We start from the raw sequence: 15,639 nt of genomic DNA, 5'->3' as shown, positions 1-15,639 counted from the left end.
TTTTAAAATATATAGTGCAATGTCTAAGTCTCTTGCTTCACTGACCTTTTGAAAGTGATCTGGCACCCCGGGCGGGCAATGTGGAGAGTGGTTAGTTTGGGAGTAGGGCATGAGAAACTGTCACATTGAGTGCTTTAATTATCTGAACTTGTGTTTGGATTGGCATGCTGTAGTTTTAGCTCAAGGCACAGTTTTAGTAATGGGGGCGGGGATGTAATGACTCTACTGTTAACTATACACAGGTTTAAGAAATGGACTGGAAAAGTGGTTAACAGTCTTGCCTCTTAGCTTGCAGTCTGATATGCTATAGTGTTGTCACAACACTAACATTACAAAATTACAATGGTTTCTTAAATATCATTTTGGGGCGTTATACTTGTTCTAAAACGAGCCAATACTAAAACTACTTAGAAATCATCAGATTTGATCTTATTTTTGTATTATTTTCAGTATTGATCGTAGACTGTATATATAACTGGACGTAGCTAACCTGTTTGCCTTCATGTTCCAAATAGGAAGTGATCATGGGTGCACTTCCAGCTCCATCGTTTCTGACCCCTATTCACTTTACACTGAAAAACAGTGCCCCCTCTCTCTGTAACTGCTGCTGTCAGCCTCGTCATTTTGGTATTAAAACATGATCCTGGTGTTTTTATTTCACTGTTGTGTCCGTAAATCAAGATATGAACGTCTTTTTCGAGGTTGCTCCCACTAGCGTTAGCAACACGCTCCCTGATAAACCAGTGGAGCGAGTGGAAATTGACATTACCTTCATCAGCCTCGCTCTGGATTGGTTCTTTGGTTGCTATGATACTCGTGGTCGGAATTCCAAATATGGAACTCTGCTCCAAATTCATTCCCTATTCATCCCCAACTGCTAGCCTCGATGAGCTTCATTTGACTGGAGCCGAACACTAGGGGTGACGTCACACTCACTTTGTTCACTTCTTCATACAGTCTATGGTATTGATACTTCAAATGAGTACAATCACCTGAAGGATTATTAGGAACACCATACTAATACGGTGTTTGACCCCCTTTCACCTTCAGAACTGCCTTAATTCTACGTGGCATTGATTCAACAAGGTGCTGAAAGCATTCTTTAGAAATGTTGGCCCATATTGATAGGAGCATCTTACAGTTGATGGAGATTTGTGGGATGCACATCCAGGGCACGAAGCTCCCATTCCACCACATCCCAAAGATGCTCTATCGGGTTGAGATCTGGTGACTGTGGGGGCCATTGTAGTACAGCGAACTCATTGTCATGTTCAAGAAACCAATTTGAAATTATTCAATCTTTATGACATGCTGCATTATCCTGCTGGAAGTAGCCATCAGGGGATGGACATGGTCATGAAGGGATGGACATGGTCAGAAACAATGTTCAGGTAGCCCGTGGCATTTAAACGATGCCCAATTGGCACTAAGGGACCTAAAGTGTGCCAAGAAAACATCCCCCACACCATTACACCACCACCACCAGCCTGCACTGTGGTAACAAGGCATGATGGATCCATGTTCTCATTCTGTTTATGCCAAATTCTGACTCTACCATTTGAATGTCTCAACAGAAATCGAGACTCATCAGACCAGGCAACATGTTTCCAGTCTTCAACTGTCCAATTTTGGTGAGCTCGTGCAAATTGTAGCCTCTTTTTCCTATTTGTAGTGGAGATGAGTGGTACCCGGTGGGGTCTTCTGCTGTTGTAGCCCATCCGCCTCAAGGTTGTGCATGTTGTGGCTTCACAAATGCTTTGCTGCATTCCTCGGTTGTAATGAGTGGTTATTTCAGTCAACGTTGCTCTTCTATCAGCTTGAATTTTTCCCTTTTCACACCATTCTTTGTAAACCCTAGAAATGGTTGTGCGTGAAAATCCCAGTAACTGAGCAGATTGTGAAATACTCAGACTGGCCTGTCTGGCACCAACAACATTGCCACGCTCAAAATTGCTTAAATCGCCTTTCTTTCCCATTCTGACATTCAGTTTGGAGTTCAGGAGATTGTCTTGACCAGGACCACACCCCTAAATGCATTGAAGCAACTGCCATGTGATTGGTTGATTAGATAATTGCATTAAGGAGAAATTGAACAGGTGTTCCTAATAATCCTTTAAGTGAGTGTATGTAGTTTTAGTATTGATTAGTCCGGATTTAGATTTTTTGTCAACCCTATAGTTTGTGGTCATAGTTTAAAATAAGATGCATAATGTTAGGGATCCACCCACTATGATCAGATATTAATGCAGCACTGGATTAGCCACTGTACTATAATGTAACAAAAAATGATTGCTTGAAGTTCTGTAGTTGGGCATGGTAAGCTTCAAGTGGACACAATAACAGCATGGTAGGAGTTGGGAGGCTCAGAGTTGCTGGTTTACACATGCTTCTCCACAGGGACAATAATAAGCTTTAAAAACCCGTGTTTGTCACAGAAAAATTCCCATTCCAAGCATTATCATCATCATGTGTAGTCTATTCTGGTATATAATTAGTACATTCTTTAGCCGACCAATATGTTAATTTCCTTTGTCCAATGTGACCTCGTGTAGGAATATGACATGAATGCGATGCACATCAAAGCCACTGCCTTTAATACAGTCCGTGTGTCGATATGGGCAGAACTAAGGCTGAGTGAGATAGAGAGAGAGAGTAAGAAAGACAGACAGAGAGAGAGGGCAGACTGCATATCTCCCTGGCCACTATATTAGCCTCCAGAGTCCAGTCACTTCAGATAAGGATGATACTGTCAGATTCAATTAAACTTAAACCTTATTAAGGGTGCATTTGCAGGAGGAGTTTGGCCATTACATTACATACTATGAATGATGATAAAGACCTTTGCTCTGTTACAATATAATAAAGATCAGTAAAGATTGCCGAATGCTGGTTTGCTTAAAGAATGCTTTGTCATCATTCAGAGAAGTTGTACAATGAAACCTGACCTGCATATTTTTGAAGGTAGGGAAAAGCAAAAAGAACAAAGCAGAGGTGGGGAGATGAGATGCAAACTCAACACATAAAAGACAATGTCTGATCCAGGAAAATATATATAGTGTTATGTAATGTTCGAGTAATGACATCACTTTTGTATGTTTTTCTTCATTCTTATATTTTCCCTTGTTCTTGTAAATACTTATAAGTCTAAGCAGCTGCTATCTGCACAGAACACTTGATTCCACATTGCCAGTAGCATCACATTCCCTTTATACCCATTTTCACTCATCGTCAAGACAACCACTGACAATTTTCAAAATCTCTGAACTTTCTTTCTCTTTTTCCTGTCATGGAAAATCTCAAAATTTCAAAATGCCTACTCTATTGTATTTTACATTTTTCAATGAAGTGTCAGCTTTATAAAAAATACTTTAAAAGGCTTAATTTTCTTGTTTTGTTGCTTTTTTAACAGTGATGAGTACATGAGATGAGTGGTGCCACTGTGGATCAACATGCTTCATAGTGATGGCTTTAGTGGCGTATTGTTCTCGCTGTTTACTCTCGCACAGAGCTAATTATTGATTTAATAGACTTCTTGTGTGTGTATGGGGAACTGAATGTTATCCTGTAATAGGCATTTGTGATTTATGTTTTATTTCTAATGCGTGTTCACATTAAAACTAGCTGGGAATATTGTCTTGTTTGTGCATTTTAATCTTTTTATGGTTCAATCCAGTCCGTATGACTCATGTTAAGACGTCATCGCAGCCCTACTTTCTCGGAGCCCTTTCATTATAGTCCATATGTGCATTGAGTAGCGATTCGCAGCTCCAGGCGTGATTTGTGGGTGAAGGTGCGAATAGCAAGTAAACACACAGACTTTTCCTATTATGCGGGTTACAGAAAGTGCAAAGGAAGTGCTAATTTCAAACCGTCCAAGTGGTAAGACCTGAGGAAAATAGAAGCTAATTGTGTGTTATTAAAATATTTGTCCTCTCACAGTATGACATTTAGTTATCTATTTCCATGGAGACAAGCATGTGACCAGGCCACGTTAAAAGTCAGATATGTGGACAGTTGTTGTTTGTTTTTTTTTTGTTTTTTTTTTTTTTTCAAATGCAAGATGGATTGGTTTTATGACATTACAGGCAAATTAATACCATATTCCAATAAGACAAGCTGATCTTCCACCAGAATGTTTAAGAAAGAGGAAGTGCACCACAGATTATGAGCCTCTAGCGCTAGATTACATTTTTCACACTACAAGACCGAGGAAAATGGACGCAAATTGTCTTATTACTAAAATGATTTGCCTTTGCCTTTACGAAATTCTAGTTTGGAAAATGTTGAGTTTTTAGTACCTCTAATGTGTTAAGGTAAAAAAGCTTTTTAATTTTGCTTTCCAACTAATCCTAGTGAAGTGTGAACTTTCAGATGAAACTGTCGGCTTTTGTATATTATATAGCAAATAGAAGTAGTAACTGAGGCTTTTAAAAATTGTTGTAATGGGATTTTTTTTTTGCCATACAACCATCCCAGAATTTGTAATAGTACAATTAATAAGCCACTGTTGTTCTGATGCTGCTGTTGTATATATTTTCTACCTCTAAGTATTGTTTTTATGTTGCACTTTATCACCGCAGTAAGTTCCTAGTTTGCTGTGTTCACTGATGATGGCAGTAAAAGTCTTCTGATTCTGATTGCATGTTACTGCGCATCAAAATCCAGTAAACTCTAACAGTATCAAAATATGGTTAATAATCATAGACTGTATAAAGAAGTGGAGTAAGAAAGTCACGTAACTCATAGCGTTCAGCTCCAGTCAAATGAAGCTCACTGAGGCTAGCAGTTATTAGGAATTCTGACCGCGAATATCATAGCAACCAAAGAGACAATCTGGAGTGAGGCTGTTGAAGATAAAGCCCCTTTCTGCCCACACTGCTGGTTTAGCAGAGAGCGAGTGCTTAGCAACACTGTCAATCAAACCTGTTGTGAACGCTAGCGAAAGCAACCACGGCAACAGAAGGTGCCTGATTTGTCTGTTATTAATGTTCATGTCTTTATCGCGAAATATAAATGCCTGAATCATGTAGAGCGGGTTAATACGAACAGCTTAAGACCAAAATGACAAGTCTAACAGCAGGAGTTACAGAGAGAGGGGTGACAGTTTTTCAGTAGAAAGTGAACTGGAGCCAGAAAACACGCTAGCAGGTTAGCTATGTCCATTTATATATATAGTCTATGTTAATAATGTTAATGTTAATGTTAATAATGCAATATGTAATCAGTTTGTCATGATCCATTACTGCTGCTTGAGTAATGACATTATAACCTTCAGACTAAAATGCCAAAAGAAAAATGTCCGTGTATTTTCCCAGACGTAGATATTCATTTGTACGGCTTGTTCCTGTCCCTGGCTGAAATAACAGTGGTCTGTGTTTGACAGGGCAAAGTTATCATCCTCTAAAAGCCCCACCAATGTGTGTCTGGGTCTGAGCTGGAGCCGTCTTAAATAAGTAATGAGCCCAGTCCAGAAGATTGTTCTCACTTATCTCTGGTTACTAGAGCCATTCAGTTATTTATTCATTCATCCTCTGCTTCCCACCAGACCGCAGCAGACAGCTCTCTCTCCCCACTAGCTTTAGCTGTCGCCGCCTCTCCATCTTGGTACTTTCCTGGGACCACTTTTGGTTTTCTTGACCACTTCAAAGCCAACTGCAGACTGGAATAGGTTGCATTTAGGTGTTCAAGAGCCCTTATATAATTACAATAGACAGGTAAGACATGGTAGAATTTTCTGTCCGTGTGAAATAAAACTGGGTCCACAAAAAAAAAAAAAATGTCATTCATATACCTCTTTTCTAATTATTGTCATAATGGTGGTGTAGGCGGGACCAAAGAGTACAGAACTCAGAGCAAGTTTACAGTGTTTATTTACAGTTAGTGAATCAACAGACAAATGATGGCAAGACCGACAAGGAGCTGGGAGCAGGGTGCGAACCAGAGTCCGGGAACGCATCGCGGAGTGCAGGGATGAGGACAGGGAATAACCAGTGCCGGAGCGGAAGACAGGACCAGGAACGGAGCCAGAGGCGACAGAGCAGGGGCGGTCCAGGGAACAGGAACCAGAGCAGGGAGCGAGGTGCAAGCCAGGGTCCAAGACGTGACAAAGAGGTGAAGACAAAGAGCAGACAATACTGGAACAGGGAAGCAGGGTCAGGAACGGAGCCAATGACGAAGGAGCTGGGACAGTCCAGGGAGCAGGAATCTGAGGGTAGCAAAAATCCAATAAGCATCAAAAAGCAAGCAACAAAAGTGTACTAAAACAGAGCTTGAGTAGTCACGTTAGACATGCGGACGATCTGGCCCCAAGTGTCTCGTCCTGGCTCCTCTTATCCATGGCAGGTGGCGATGATTGTGCTGATGGGATGCAGGTGTGCGCGGGAGGAGCCAGGAACTCCGCCCAGCTCCAGACTCAGGCAGGTGAGGGAGGGGAAGGAGCACACAGGGAACAAAGCAAGGAGCAGAAATACGTGCACCATGACAATTATATAATATTCTGCAGAACTTAGTAACTGCTTCATACCTTAACCCTTTAATGAGGTCATGAATAAGCCTGAATCATTCTTAATAAACTATTTGTTCATAATTAATGTGGTTGCATTATCCAGTCGCACAGTCGTTAGCAGTAGAGGCCATCAGATTGATAAAGTGAGTTTGTGTACCCAAGCGCTAACAATAATCCTGTTCAATATTTGTGGAGATTTCATTAAAAATACTTTCTCACCCATAAAGTGTTAGGCACTTGTATCTGTAATCCCTGTTGTCCGGGTCTGTTCCATCACAAAAGAAAAAGAAAATCTGTCAACTGGACAAAACGTTGTAGGAGTGAAAACATTTTGCTGCTCATCCAAGCCGCTTTTTCAGTTCTGGTCAGATTACTGGTGGACACTGCCTTATATCTACTGGAAGCGTAGCCCCCTCAAATCCTCATTGACGTCTAGGATTTTAACCAAACCTATGGACAAAAATAATAATCATGAGTAATGTGGTCTACTGCATACAGTGTAGAGAAGACTGCAGTGTGCGTTATATTGGAGAATCAAAACAGCCACTCCATAAGAGAATGTACCAACACCGTCGTGAGAGCTGCTCGGGATCCCAGTCCGCTGTGCATCTCCATCTCAAAGCCACTAACCACTCCTTTGAAGATAGTGAGGTACAGATCTTAGCCAGAGAAAAGAAATGGTTTGAGAGTGGAGTTAAAGAGGCAACATTTGTTAGAAAAGACAATCCATCTTTGAACAGGAATGGGGTCCTTAGACATCATCTATCTCCTATTTATAACTCCATCCTCAGACCTAAATCAAAACAATAGGAAAACAATAGGACTAACCAGTATGCTAATAGGTGTGAGAGCACTCGTTAAGCCATTATGCTAAGTATGACTCAGGCACAGTCCACACAGTATAGCTCATTAGACCTAGCCTACAAACAGAAACTGTAAACAATAGGTGTGTTAGTTTCAGTGTAGTTAGCTCCTCCCTTCAGACATACTGCATATCAGGCAATGTCCTTCAGCAATCTGATCAGAACTGAAGAAGCTATGGATCATACCTGGATGACTGAAGGATTACACAGACAATAGTGATGATTATCAAATAATATGAACCATATCTCACACTTGAAATAAGTAAGGTACACTTTAACTACATATTTGTTTCTAAAAAGAGTGCACTTTCTTCTTATACTTTCTTCCTGACAGTTAGCCCTTTTCCACACTCTTGACATGAGCATTGTAGGTAAAGCTGGATTTTCTCCTCTTAAGCTGTCACAAATTTTTAAAAGTTTGATTGTTTTATTGTTCTCTGCAGACAGCATGCAAATTGGTAAGTCGGATTTCGTCCACTCTCCCAACACTGGTACGTTTAAAAATGGAAGCTTCAAATATGTCTCAACTATAAACTGCAGACAAAATTGGCTTATACGCAGCAATTCTTTTATAACTACTTTCTGTAATGGATGCCTTAGCCACTGCATAGGGAAATGCTAATTAAAAGCTACATTTATTACGATGAAATATCTTGGCAGCAGTAGACATTTACTATAAGTGTGGGTACAGTACGTGTCTGGGGGGCCAATGCCAAAAAGTGCACTTAGCAGACTATAAACGGTTATCATGGTCACATTAAAAGCGTTTATGTGTCGTAAAAACACTAAGCAAAGCATTCATAGTGCCGTGCTAACTTAACTAGCATGGTTAATAGAGCTAAAGAGGGGAATATATGGGGAGAGTGACAGTAAAACCAGCTTTAAAATGGGCGAGTGGGCGGCAGATGACTGACAAAGGATCGAAATAACACCAACAAAAAGAAGGAAAATGTATTAAATATTCATAGCTCCCACAAATCCTTGGATAGTGGTCTGAATGGTTCTCCACATAATAGGATAATGCTTTATAATGTAAGTCTGTTATGCAATCACTGTAAGACTTATTTCAAAATATATACATGATTGCATTTATAAATAGGTAAATGTATTTATTTTATTTATTTGATTGGGACAGTACATGTTAATGGACAGACATGATACTACATGTCTTCAATTTAAATTTGATCTAAATTTTTGCGTATGCTTTTTTGTGACATTGATAAATACTTTTTTTTTTTTTTTTTTACCTCTTTTTCTCCTCGAAGCCATCCTAACTCCTTAGCCTTGAATATCACATTGAGGAACTGTTAAGTCACTGTTTGTTAATTGGTAGTTTTAGAAATCCACCTTGGTTTTCTATTTCTTTGTTCAAATCTTATAAAGGACTTTGTAGGAATATTATGAAATTACAAAAAAATAATAATAATTAGCGGTGATTTTTATAATTGTTAATTTATTTAGCCTAACTAACAGTAGTCCATGCACAGTAGAAGTTAGACTATAGTAGCATGTAACATCACTTTTTAGCACGATGGCCTTAGTAATTTTAGGCAGTCTACTTAAAATTGAAGTGGCACAATTTGAAAACAAAGTAATTCAAAGTGCTTTGCAGAATAAGATTAAAATCATAATGCAAACAAATCAGTCAGGAAGACTGTTCCAGGTTTTAGCTGCATTAAACTGAAACGCTGATTCCCCATGTTTAGTCCGTCAGAGTGCGAGATGGTTCTTATGGCACTAACATGTCGGAGATGTAAATGCTATATCTTTACTTAACCTTCAACAAGTTTAATGGAGAACATTCGCAGACATCACCCTACCCTCTGTAAAATGTGTCTGTGAAAGTCAATACTCCTAAAAAAAAAAAGTAGCATTGTGAACTTACTTTAGATTGTACAAATGTCTCTTCTTTATCTGTCCAAAAAGAACCGTAGGTATAGGAGATACATTGACCTTTACAAGCAATACTTTTGCCATATTTTTTTTATTTTTTGTATTTTGAGCATTTTGTCTCACAATGGGTAAATTACAGTTTTCAACATCCATCTATGCATTTTCCTCCACTTGGTCGGGGCCAGGTCGCCAGGGCAGCAGCTTAAGCAGGAACTCCCAGACTTCTCACACCCCAGACACTTCTTACAGTTTTCAACTACAGCAGTTGAATCATATTCCAAAAAAGTATCAAACATTTGCCAGTAAATTTGAATTCACAATAGTTTTCAAAGTACTGCGAATGACCCCACTGTAATAATAATGTATTTTCATTGCAGGTAATCCCGTTTCTTCTGCTTACCTCATTGACTGATAGTAAATGCTGTACACACCATCACAGTAATATGTATTTTGTGCCTTTCGTCGTGTTGCATCAGCGCTGATCTCAAAACAGTGCTGTGGTTAAGGCCTGGGGCAAATCAGCTCAGTGAAGCGTCTGGGGAGAGTCATACTGTTTGTGAGCGAATAAAAACTCAGAATTCCTCAGATTGTAAACACATTCTGCGTAGGAAGAAGAGAAGGAAGTTGTAGTTGTCCCTCTTTCTTGTTGTTTTGTTTATTTGTTTGTTGTCACTAAAAATAATGCTCTTTTATGTCTGTCTGGAATAGGATGTGTTCATTCTATGTGAGTGACAAAGACTACAATGTCGGTTTGGGAGAGGGTGCAGGTATTGCGAATGTAAGCAAGCAATCCATGAATGGCAATGAGGAAGGAGAGTGGAAGGTAGTAGAGGAGATTGGAGTTGTGGTTGCGAAAAAGCAAGGAAAGGTAATTGGTTTACATTTATAACCTTTATTTCAACTTTGTGTGTATTTTTAAAGTGAAATGAGTTAGGTAGTCCTCGATCTTCATTTTAATCAAGATTGAGATTAAATCATTTCTAATCATCAAGAATCAGCTTGAATCTGGTTTTGAAAGAAGAAATTTGACTAATATTTGTGCTGAATGGCAATGAATTTAAAAAGTCGTTTTGGTTCAGGAAATAAATATTGAAACTTAAAGCCGTTTTTAGTATTAATTGTATATATTGTAGACAGTAATCCACGTGTAAGATTTTGGGGGATTTATTGAAAGTAATTATATTGTCTTGTTTCAGCTTTTAAACCTTAAACTTAAAAATCATTGAAACTGTAAGAACCAAAATTAATAATTGTCCTTGGCCTTTTATTTCCTACAAATTCAAAGTGAAAACTAAAAATCAGTTTTGGAAGGTATCAGTTAACTGCACACTTTCACACCTGCGTAAAGTTCTACAGTTTATTTGAACATGTGATTGCCTTTGAAATGCCAAGACCTTGCCAAATACTGTCTCAAAGTTTGTGTTTAGAGCTTGTTAATTCATTGAAGATCTTTTTAAAAGCAGCTTGTCTAAACACTGACCATGTTTGCTGAAATGCTACAAGTTGGTGTGTGTTAAAACTGTCAGTCTGTCTCAGCCCCCGTGATAAGTCATGCACTCGGGTCTTGATTTTGATGAAACTCGGGAGAGCTGTGCACCACTCGGAAATGACATTTTCTAAATTACTCCGTTTGGCCCAAGGTGGAAACGACAATTACCTGGCAACATTTTAATAACAAGTCATATCTCACATACAGCCCGGGGAATAAAGCACAACAAATTGTGCCTGTAGGGTTTGGGTTTGTACATATTGGATTTCCAACTTTTTTCCAGTTATTTCAGACTTTTTCCCTGAGCTAAAACCTGACTAAGGACTTGCATATTTTGACAGTAATCAAACAGTGTAGAAACAGATGCAATGAACAAATGACAACTGAACTCATTTTCTTGAGTAGAGTTTCATTGAAAATGTACTTGGTGATAAATAGGTATTCTCAGCATTATTAAGTCCACTTTATTTCTGTAGGACATTTTACAATCAAAGACAAAAAAACTAACACATACACTTAGGCCTGTCATGATAATTACTATATTGACTCCTATCATTCAATATATGAAAGTTGGAACAATATATTTTGGGATCAGTATTTATTGTGTGTACATTTTCTTTGCACAACTGGGACATTTTTTGTTGTTTTTGGCTATACGTTTGAATTCATAACTTCTTTGACTCATTACAGATGCAAATTAAGTACTAAAGTGTTTCATTCTGCAGTTTATTTATTGCAGCTTTTTTAGCAGCATAGTACATTTAGAATAGTTTTTGTGACTTAAATCTGCTCTTGGATTATAGTGTGGCATAAATTAGTTGCAATACTGTTGTTTATCGTTTGTATTTAATTCAGCAGTATATCACACTTCAAAATGTGTTATCATGACAGGCCTATATACACTATAAAAAGCATTATAAATAAGTAATATTGATAAAATAAAATACATTCATTCACCTGCTGCTGATCACATCTTCTACTATGTGGCACAATATTTGTTTGTGGCCTGATAAGAAATTTGGCTTATACATTTTAGTACTGTGACCCTGTATCTAATATTTTTTACTCTTGTCACACAGTTATATTTTGGCAGACAGATAAAGCCAGCTGTTTTCTTTTCCGTGTTAATAGTCACATTTATATGTAAAATACTTGAGGGTTAGCTTTTGTGTTAATTCACTGTTAGGCTATTATCTGCGGTCTCCAAAAAAACTACATTATTTGTCTGAATGCAAAAGGCTGCCTTGCTCTGAAAGAGAAAAGCACAAATCATTTTATGAGAATAAAAGCAAGTGAAAATTGCTTTTAACCCAGGGTACAGTAAAATGCATGAACATACTGATGATAAGGGTACTTGAATAAAAGAAATCAGAAATTGAAAATGATTGCACTTCAAATGGGTTTATAAAATGATTCGGAACGCTTTCGAAACAAATGTTATAATTACTGTATTGTTCTATATTGTTTATGTTTGCAGAACATCCCAGCACTGCCATGTGGTAAAGCCCTGTATTCTTATGAGGGCAAGGAACCGGGAGACCTACAATTCTCCAAAGGTGACATCATCATCCTGCGACGCAAAGTGGACGACAACTGGTATCACGGCGAGCTGAACGGTTGCCACGGTTTCCTGCCTGCCAGTTACATCCAGCTGTTGCGGCCCTTGAGCCAGACGCCGCCACAGGGAAAGGCGCTATACGACTTTGAGGTCAAAGACAAAGATCAAGATAAGGACTGTCTGGCATTTAGCAAGGTGAACAAAATACACATTTATACACACAACTCGATCAATGTAACGTCTTTGTATTGCAGACAATCTAGGAGCATCTGCCTAGTTCTTGGTGCTGCCATAAACGTCAATAGATGCACTGCTCACTGTGCTGCAAGATGAAACACAATGGAATCATAATTTGTTGTAATTAGATCCTGTCTCTATTGGATTTCATTATTTATAAACTGCTAATGCCATAGTTCAGACTTTTACAAACATGTTATGAAATACATATAAATCTTTTAGTTAAATGTGCACTTTTGTAAATTTTGTGTTTAGCCTACTTGTCCCCATGGAGACATTATTAATTTGCTTGTAATGTTCCACAGTACATTATTAAATGACACAGAGACAGATATAGGTGGCACCTACTTGGATGTAGATAAGTTTAATGGCATAATGTGGAACATACGGTATGTACGGTATGTAGATGCCATTACACACGGTAATGGCATCTACATGGGGACAAGCAGGCAGTAGACACTCCACCAGAAAGGTTACATAGTGCACCTTTAAGCAGTTAAGTCTTCCTTTACTTCTAGGAGCATTTCATTCACGAGTTTCAGTGTTTACATGAAACTACTGTGTGATGTTGGAAAAAAGCTTGTTGCTTTGTGGCACTTAATAATTTATAGCTTCAGACTCTCTCCTGTAGCCAGCGCTGAAAATGTAAACACAAACTACTTCAAACAGGACAAACAAACATCGATCTGATTCTGTACACAGTTCAAATGTTGCGAGACGCACGTTGTGTGAGAGTATCAAGGCTGGGTCCTGAACAATCTTTTGTATTCCCTGCTGCTTTGCTGCTCCTTTTTTCTGCTGCTGCCTATGCTCATTTGTGAACATAGACAATTCAAATCCTCCACTGTCTGTATACTCACAGACAAAATAATCGTTACATAATTCACTTGGAATTAACTTGTCACTATGAACAATAATATAACATTAGATATTGACCAATCAGATGAATGAATTAACAGAATCCACCTTTTGCTTCTGGGGTTGTCACAAGTCCTCTGAGCCCACAATAAAACCACACTTTGTTGTTCAATCAATGTATTGTTAAAACAAATTGTTACAAACAATACTGACAATACTTATTGATTAAATTAGTGACATTTATTCTCCACAAATGAAATCAAATATTTTTAAGTCATCATCTTTGCCACTGAACGTCATACATTTGCTATTATTCTTACAAAAATACTGGTCACTGTATACATATAAAAATACATTCATTTCTGTATTTAAATGAATTTGATTTATTCATATAGTTATTCCAGGAACTTTGGACATCTGCAGTTTTTAAGAAAAAAATTGTATAAGAACTTTTCTATTTCCATTTCTGTTTGAATTTTTTGCAATAGTGACTAATTAATTACCCCTCTTCTATTGCTGTACAGTGTGAGTCATTCTGAAGTGTTTCCAATTAAATGACTGCCCACTTTTGTCCAACCACTGTCATAGATAGCTGCAGTAGTATTACCACATTCTAATTAGCCGTCCATTGTTCTAGGCCTAAATTAATCAACAGGTAATGAGTGAAGATCACGGGGATCCACTCTGTGTTGCAGGGCTGTGTGTCCCGGTGGTGCAGAGCAGTGTGTGAGAGATTGTTTTCTCTCTGTAAATCGTAATTACTCAGTGTGAGCCTTACACATCTCATTTAGCTCTATTATCACTGGCCTCCATAATGGCCCCTTGCCGCCATATTGAGCTGTGCAGGGAGCAGCAGCGGGGAAGTGAAATATGTGCATCAAAACAATTACGGCTATTTGGGATTTCTGTGTAAATGATATGGACTTTCATTCTGTGTAAATGAAAGTTACAGTGTCAAATTCTACTTGTGGTTATTTTGAGAAACAAAAACTTTTTTCATTACTTCCACTGTGAGCAAAAACTGGGAAAAAAAACCAAAACACTAGTGATCCTGGTAACCTGCATATTGCATAGGATACACATTATAATATTATCTTGATTTATAATTAAACTTTGGTTGATATTAAAATGCACTGTTCATTTCTTTATTTAGTGTTTTTTGTAGGCAGTTTAATGTAGTTACACAGAATTCATATATAGTTAAGAGTATTTGTAATTTATTGTAATAATGTGGCTGGGGTGTGAACTTATGCCACTTGTTTTACTTTCATTTGAACAGAAGTATAGTGATATTACATAGAAGAATTCAATAATGTATCAGAAATTCCAAACTAAATTCAAACTAATTTCCTGAGTGTAATTTTGTTAAAACAGGACCCTGTGAGAGTGACTTATTAATAAAAGATAGGTCATGTCACTACAAACCTGCCCTGACTCCTCTTTCTCCTCCGCTGTTTCAGGACGAGGTGCTGACGGTCATTAGGAGAGTGGATGAGAACTGGGCAGAGGGCATGCTGGGAGACAAGATCGGCATTTTCCCCATACTCTACGTGGAGGTACATTCACACACATGCTGGATTTCTATGCTTCTTTGGGACAATACATTGACTTGCACTCATTTCCTGTAGAGTAGCCAAAACCTTAAACATAATTTATACTTACCTAACCTAACTCTAAACCCAAACCTTCACCTATTTAAACCATATCTTACTTTTAACCATGTTATTGATCTAATAATAAAGGATTTACGTCATGAGTCCTGATTTTTGCCCCCATAAAGTAGGAATTGAGTGTCCAAATTTTTGTTACCACAGTGTGATAAATAACACCCACACGCACATGCAGTGACATCCGTGCATGTCAGTGTCATGAGTCATGCAGATAATCTTTTTTTTTCGAAATGATTTTGATGTTGCTGCAGGAAACATGGATGCCTGTATATTATGCAGTGGTAACAATAAAACCAATATCCGTATAGTCTTCTGGTTAACGGCAAACAAAATCAACCTCCAAGCAGCTATGGTCGATAAGGAAGTTTGTTTACAATTACATTACATTGCGAGACAGCTTTAAGATTTTTACAATATATGTATAATCCTCTTGTTTGCACAGACTGCAGTTTTGTTTTGTTTTTTTGTTTTTTTTGTTTTTTTTATAGCAGTTTCTCCTTTAAGGTATTTCCTCTATAAACCTTAATAGACCTAACAATGGCTTTATTTACTCTTCCTTTCTATTT

The 15,639-nt window shown here is 38.1% G+C and overlaps 1 protein-coding gene across 3 annotated transcripts in view; it reads left to right on the top strand.

Moving 5' to 3' along the window:
• LOC117388933 (E3 ubiquitin-protein ligase SH3RF3-like) overlaps positions 1 to 15,639 on the top strand; it is a 117,433-nt gene that overhangs the window by 63,475 nt on the left and 38,319 nt on the right. For all 3 annotated transcript variants that reach the window (XM_055230664.1, XM_055230666.1, XM_055230665.1), the window contains exons 2-3: positions 12,228 to 12,503; positions 14,864 to 14,959. In XM_055230664.1, the coding sequence (XP_055086639.1) occupies positions 12,228 to 12,503; positions 14,864 to 14,959 (372 nt within the window). The remainder of the gene's footprint in view (positions 1 to 12,227; positions 12,504 to 14,863; positions 14,960 to 15,639) is intronic.

This window comes from Periophthalmus magnuspinnatus, chromosome 21 (genome assembly GCF_009829125.3).
Source record: "Periophthalmus magnuspinnatus isolate fPerMag1 chromosome 21, fPerMag1.2.pri, whole genome shotgun sequence".
NCBI classification, from domain to species: Eukaryota; Metazoa; Chordata; class Actinopteri; order Gobiiformes; family Gobiidae; genus Periophthalmus; species Periophthalmus magnuspinnatus.
The sequence above is the reverse complement of the archived record's forward strand: the minus strand, read 5'-3'. Positions and strand labels throughout refer to the sequence as shown.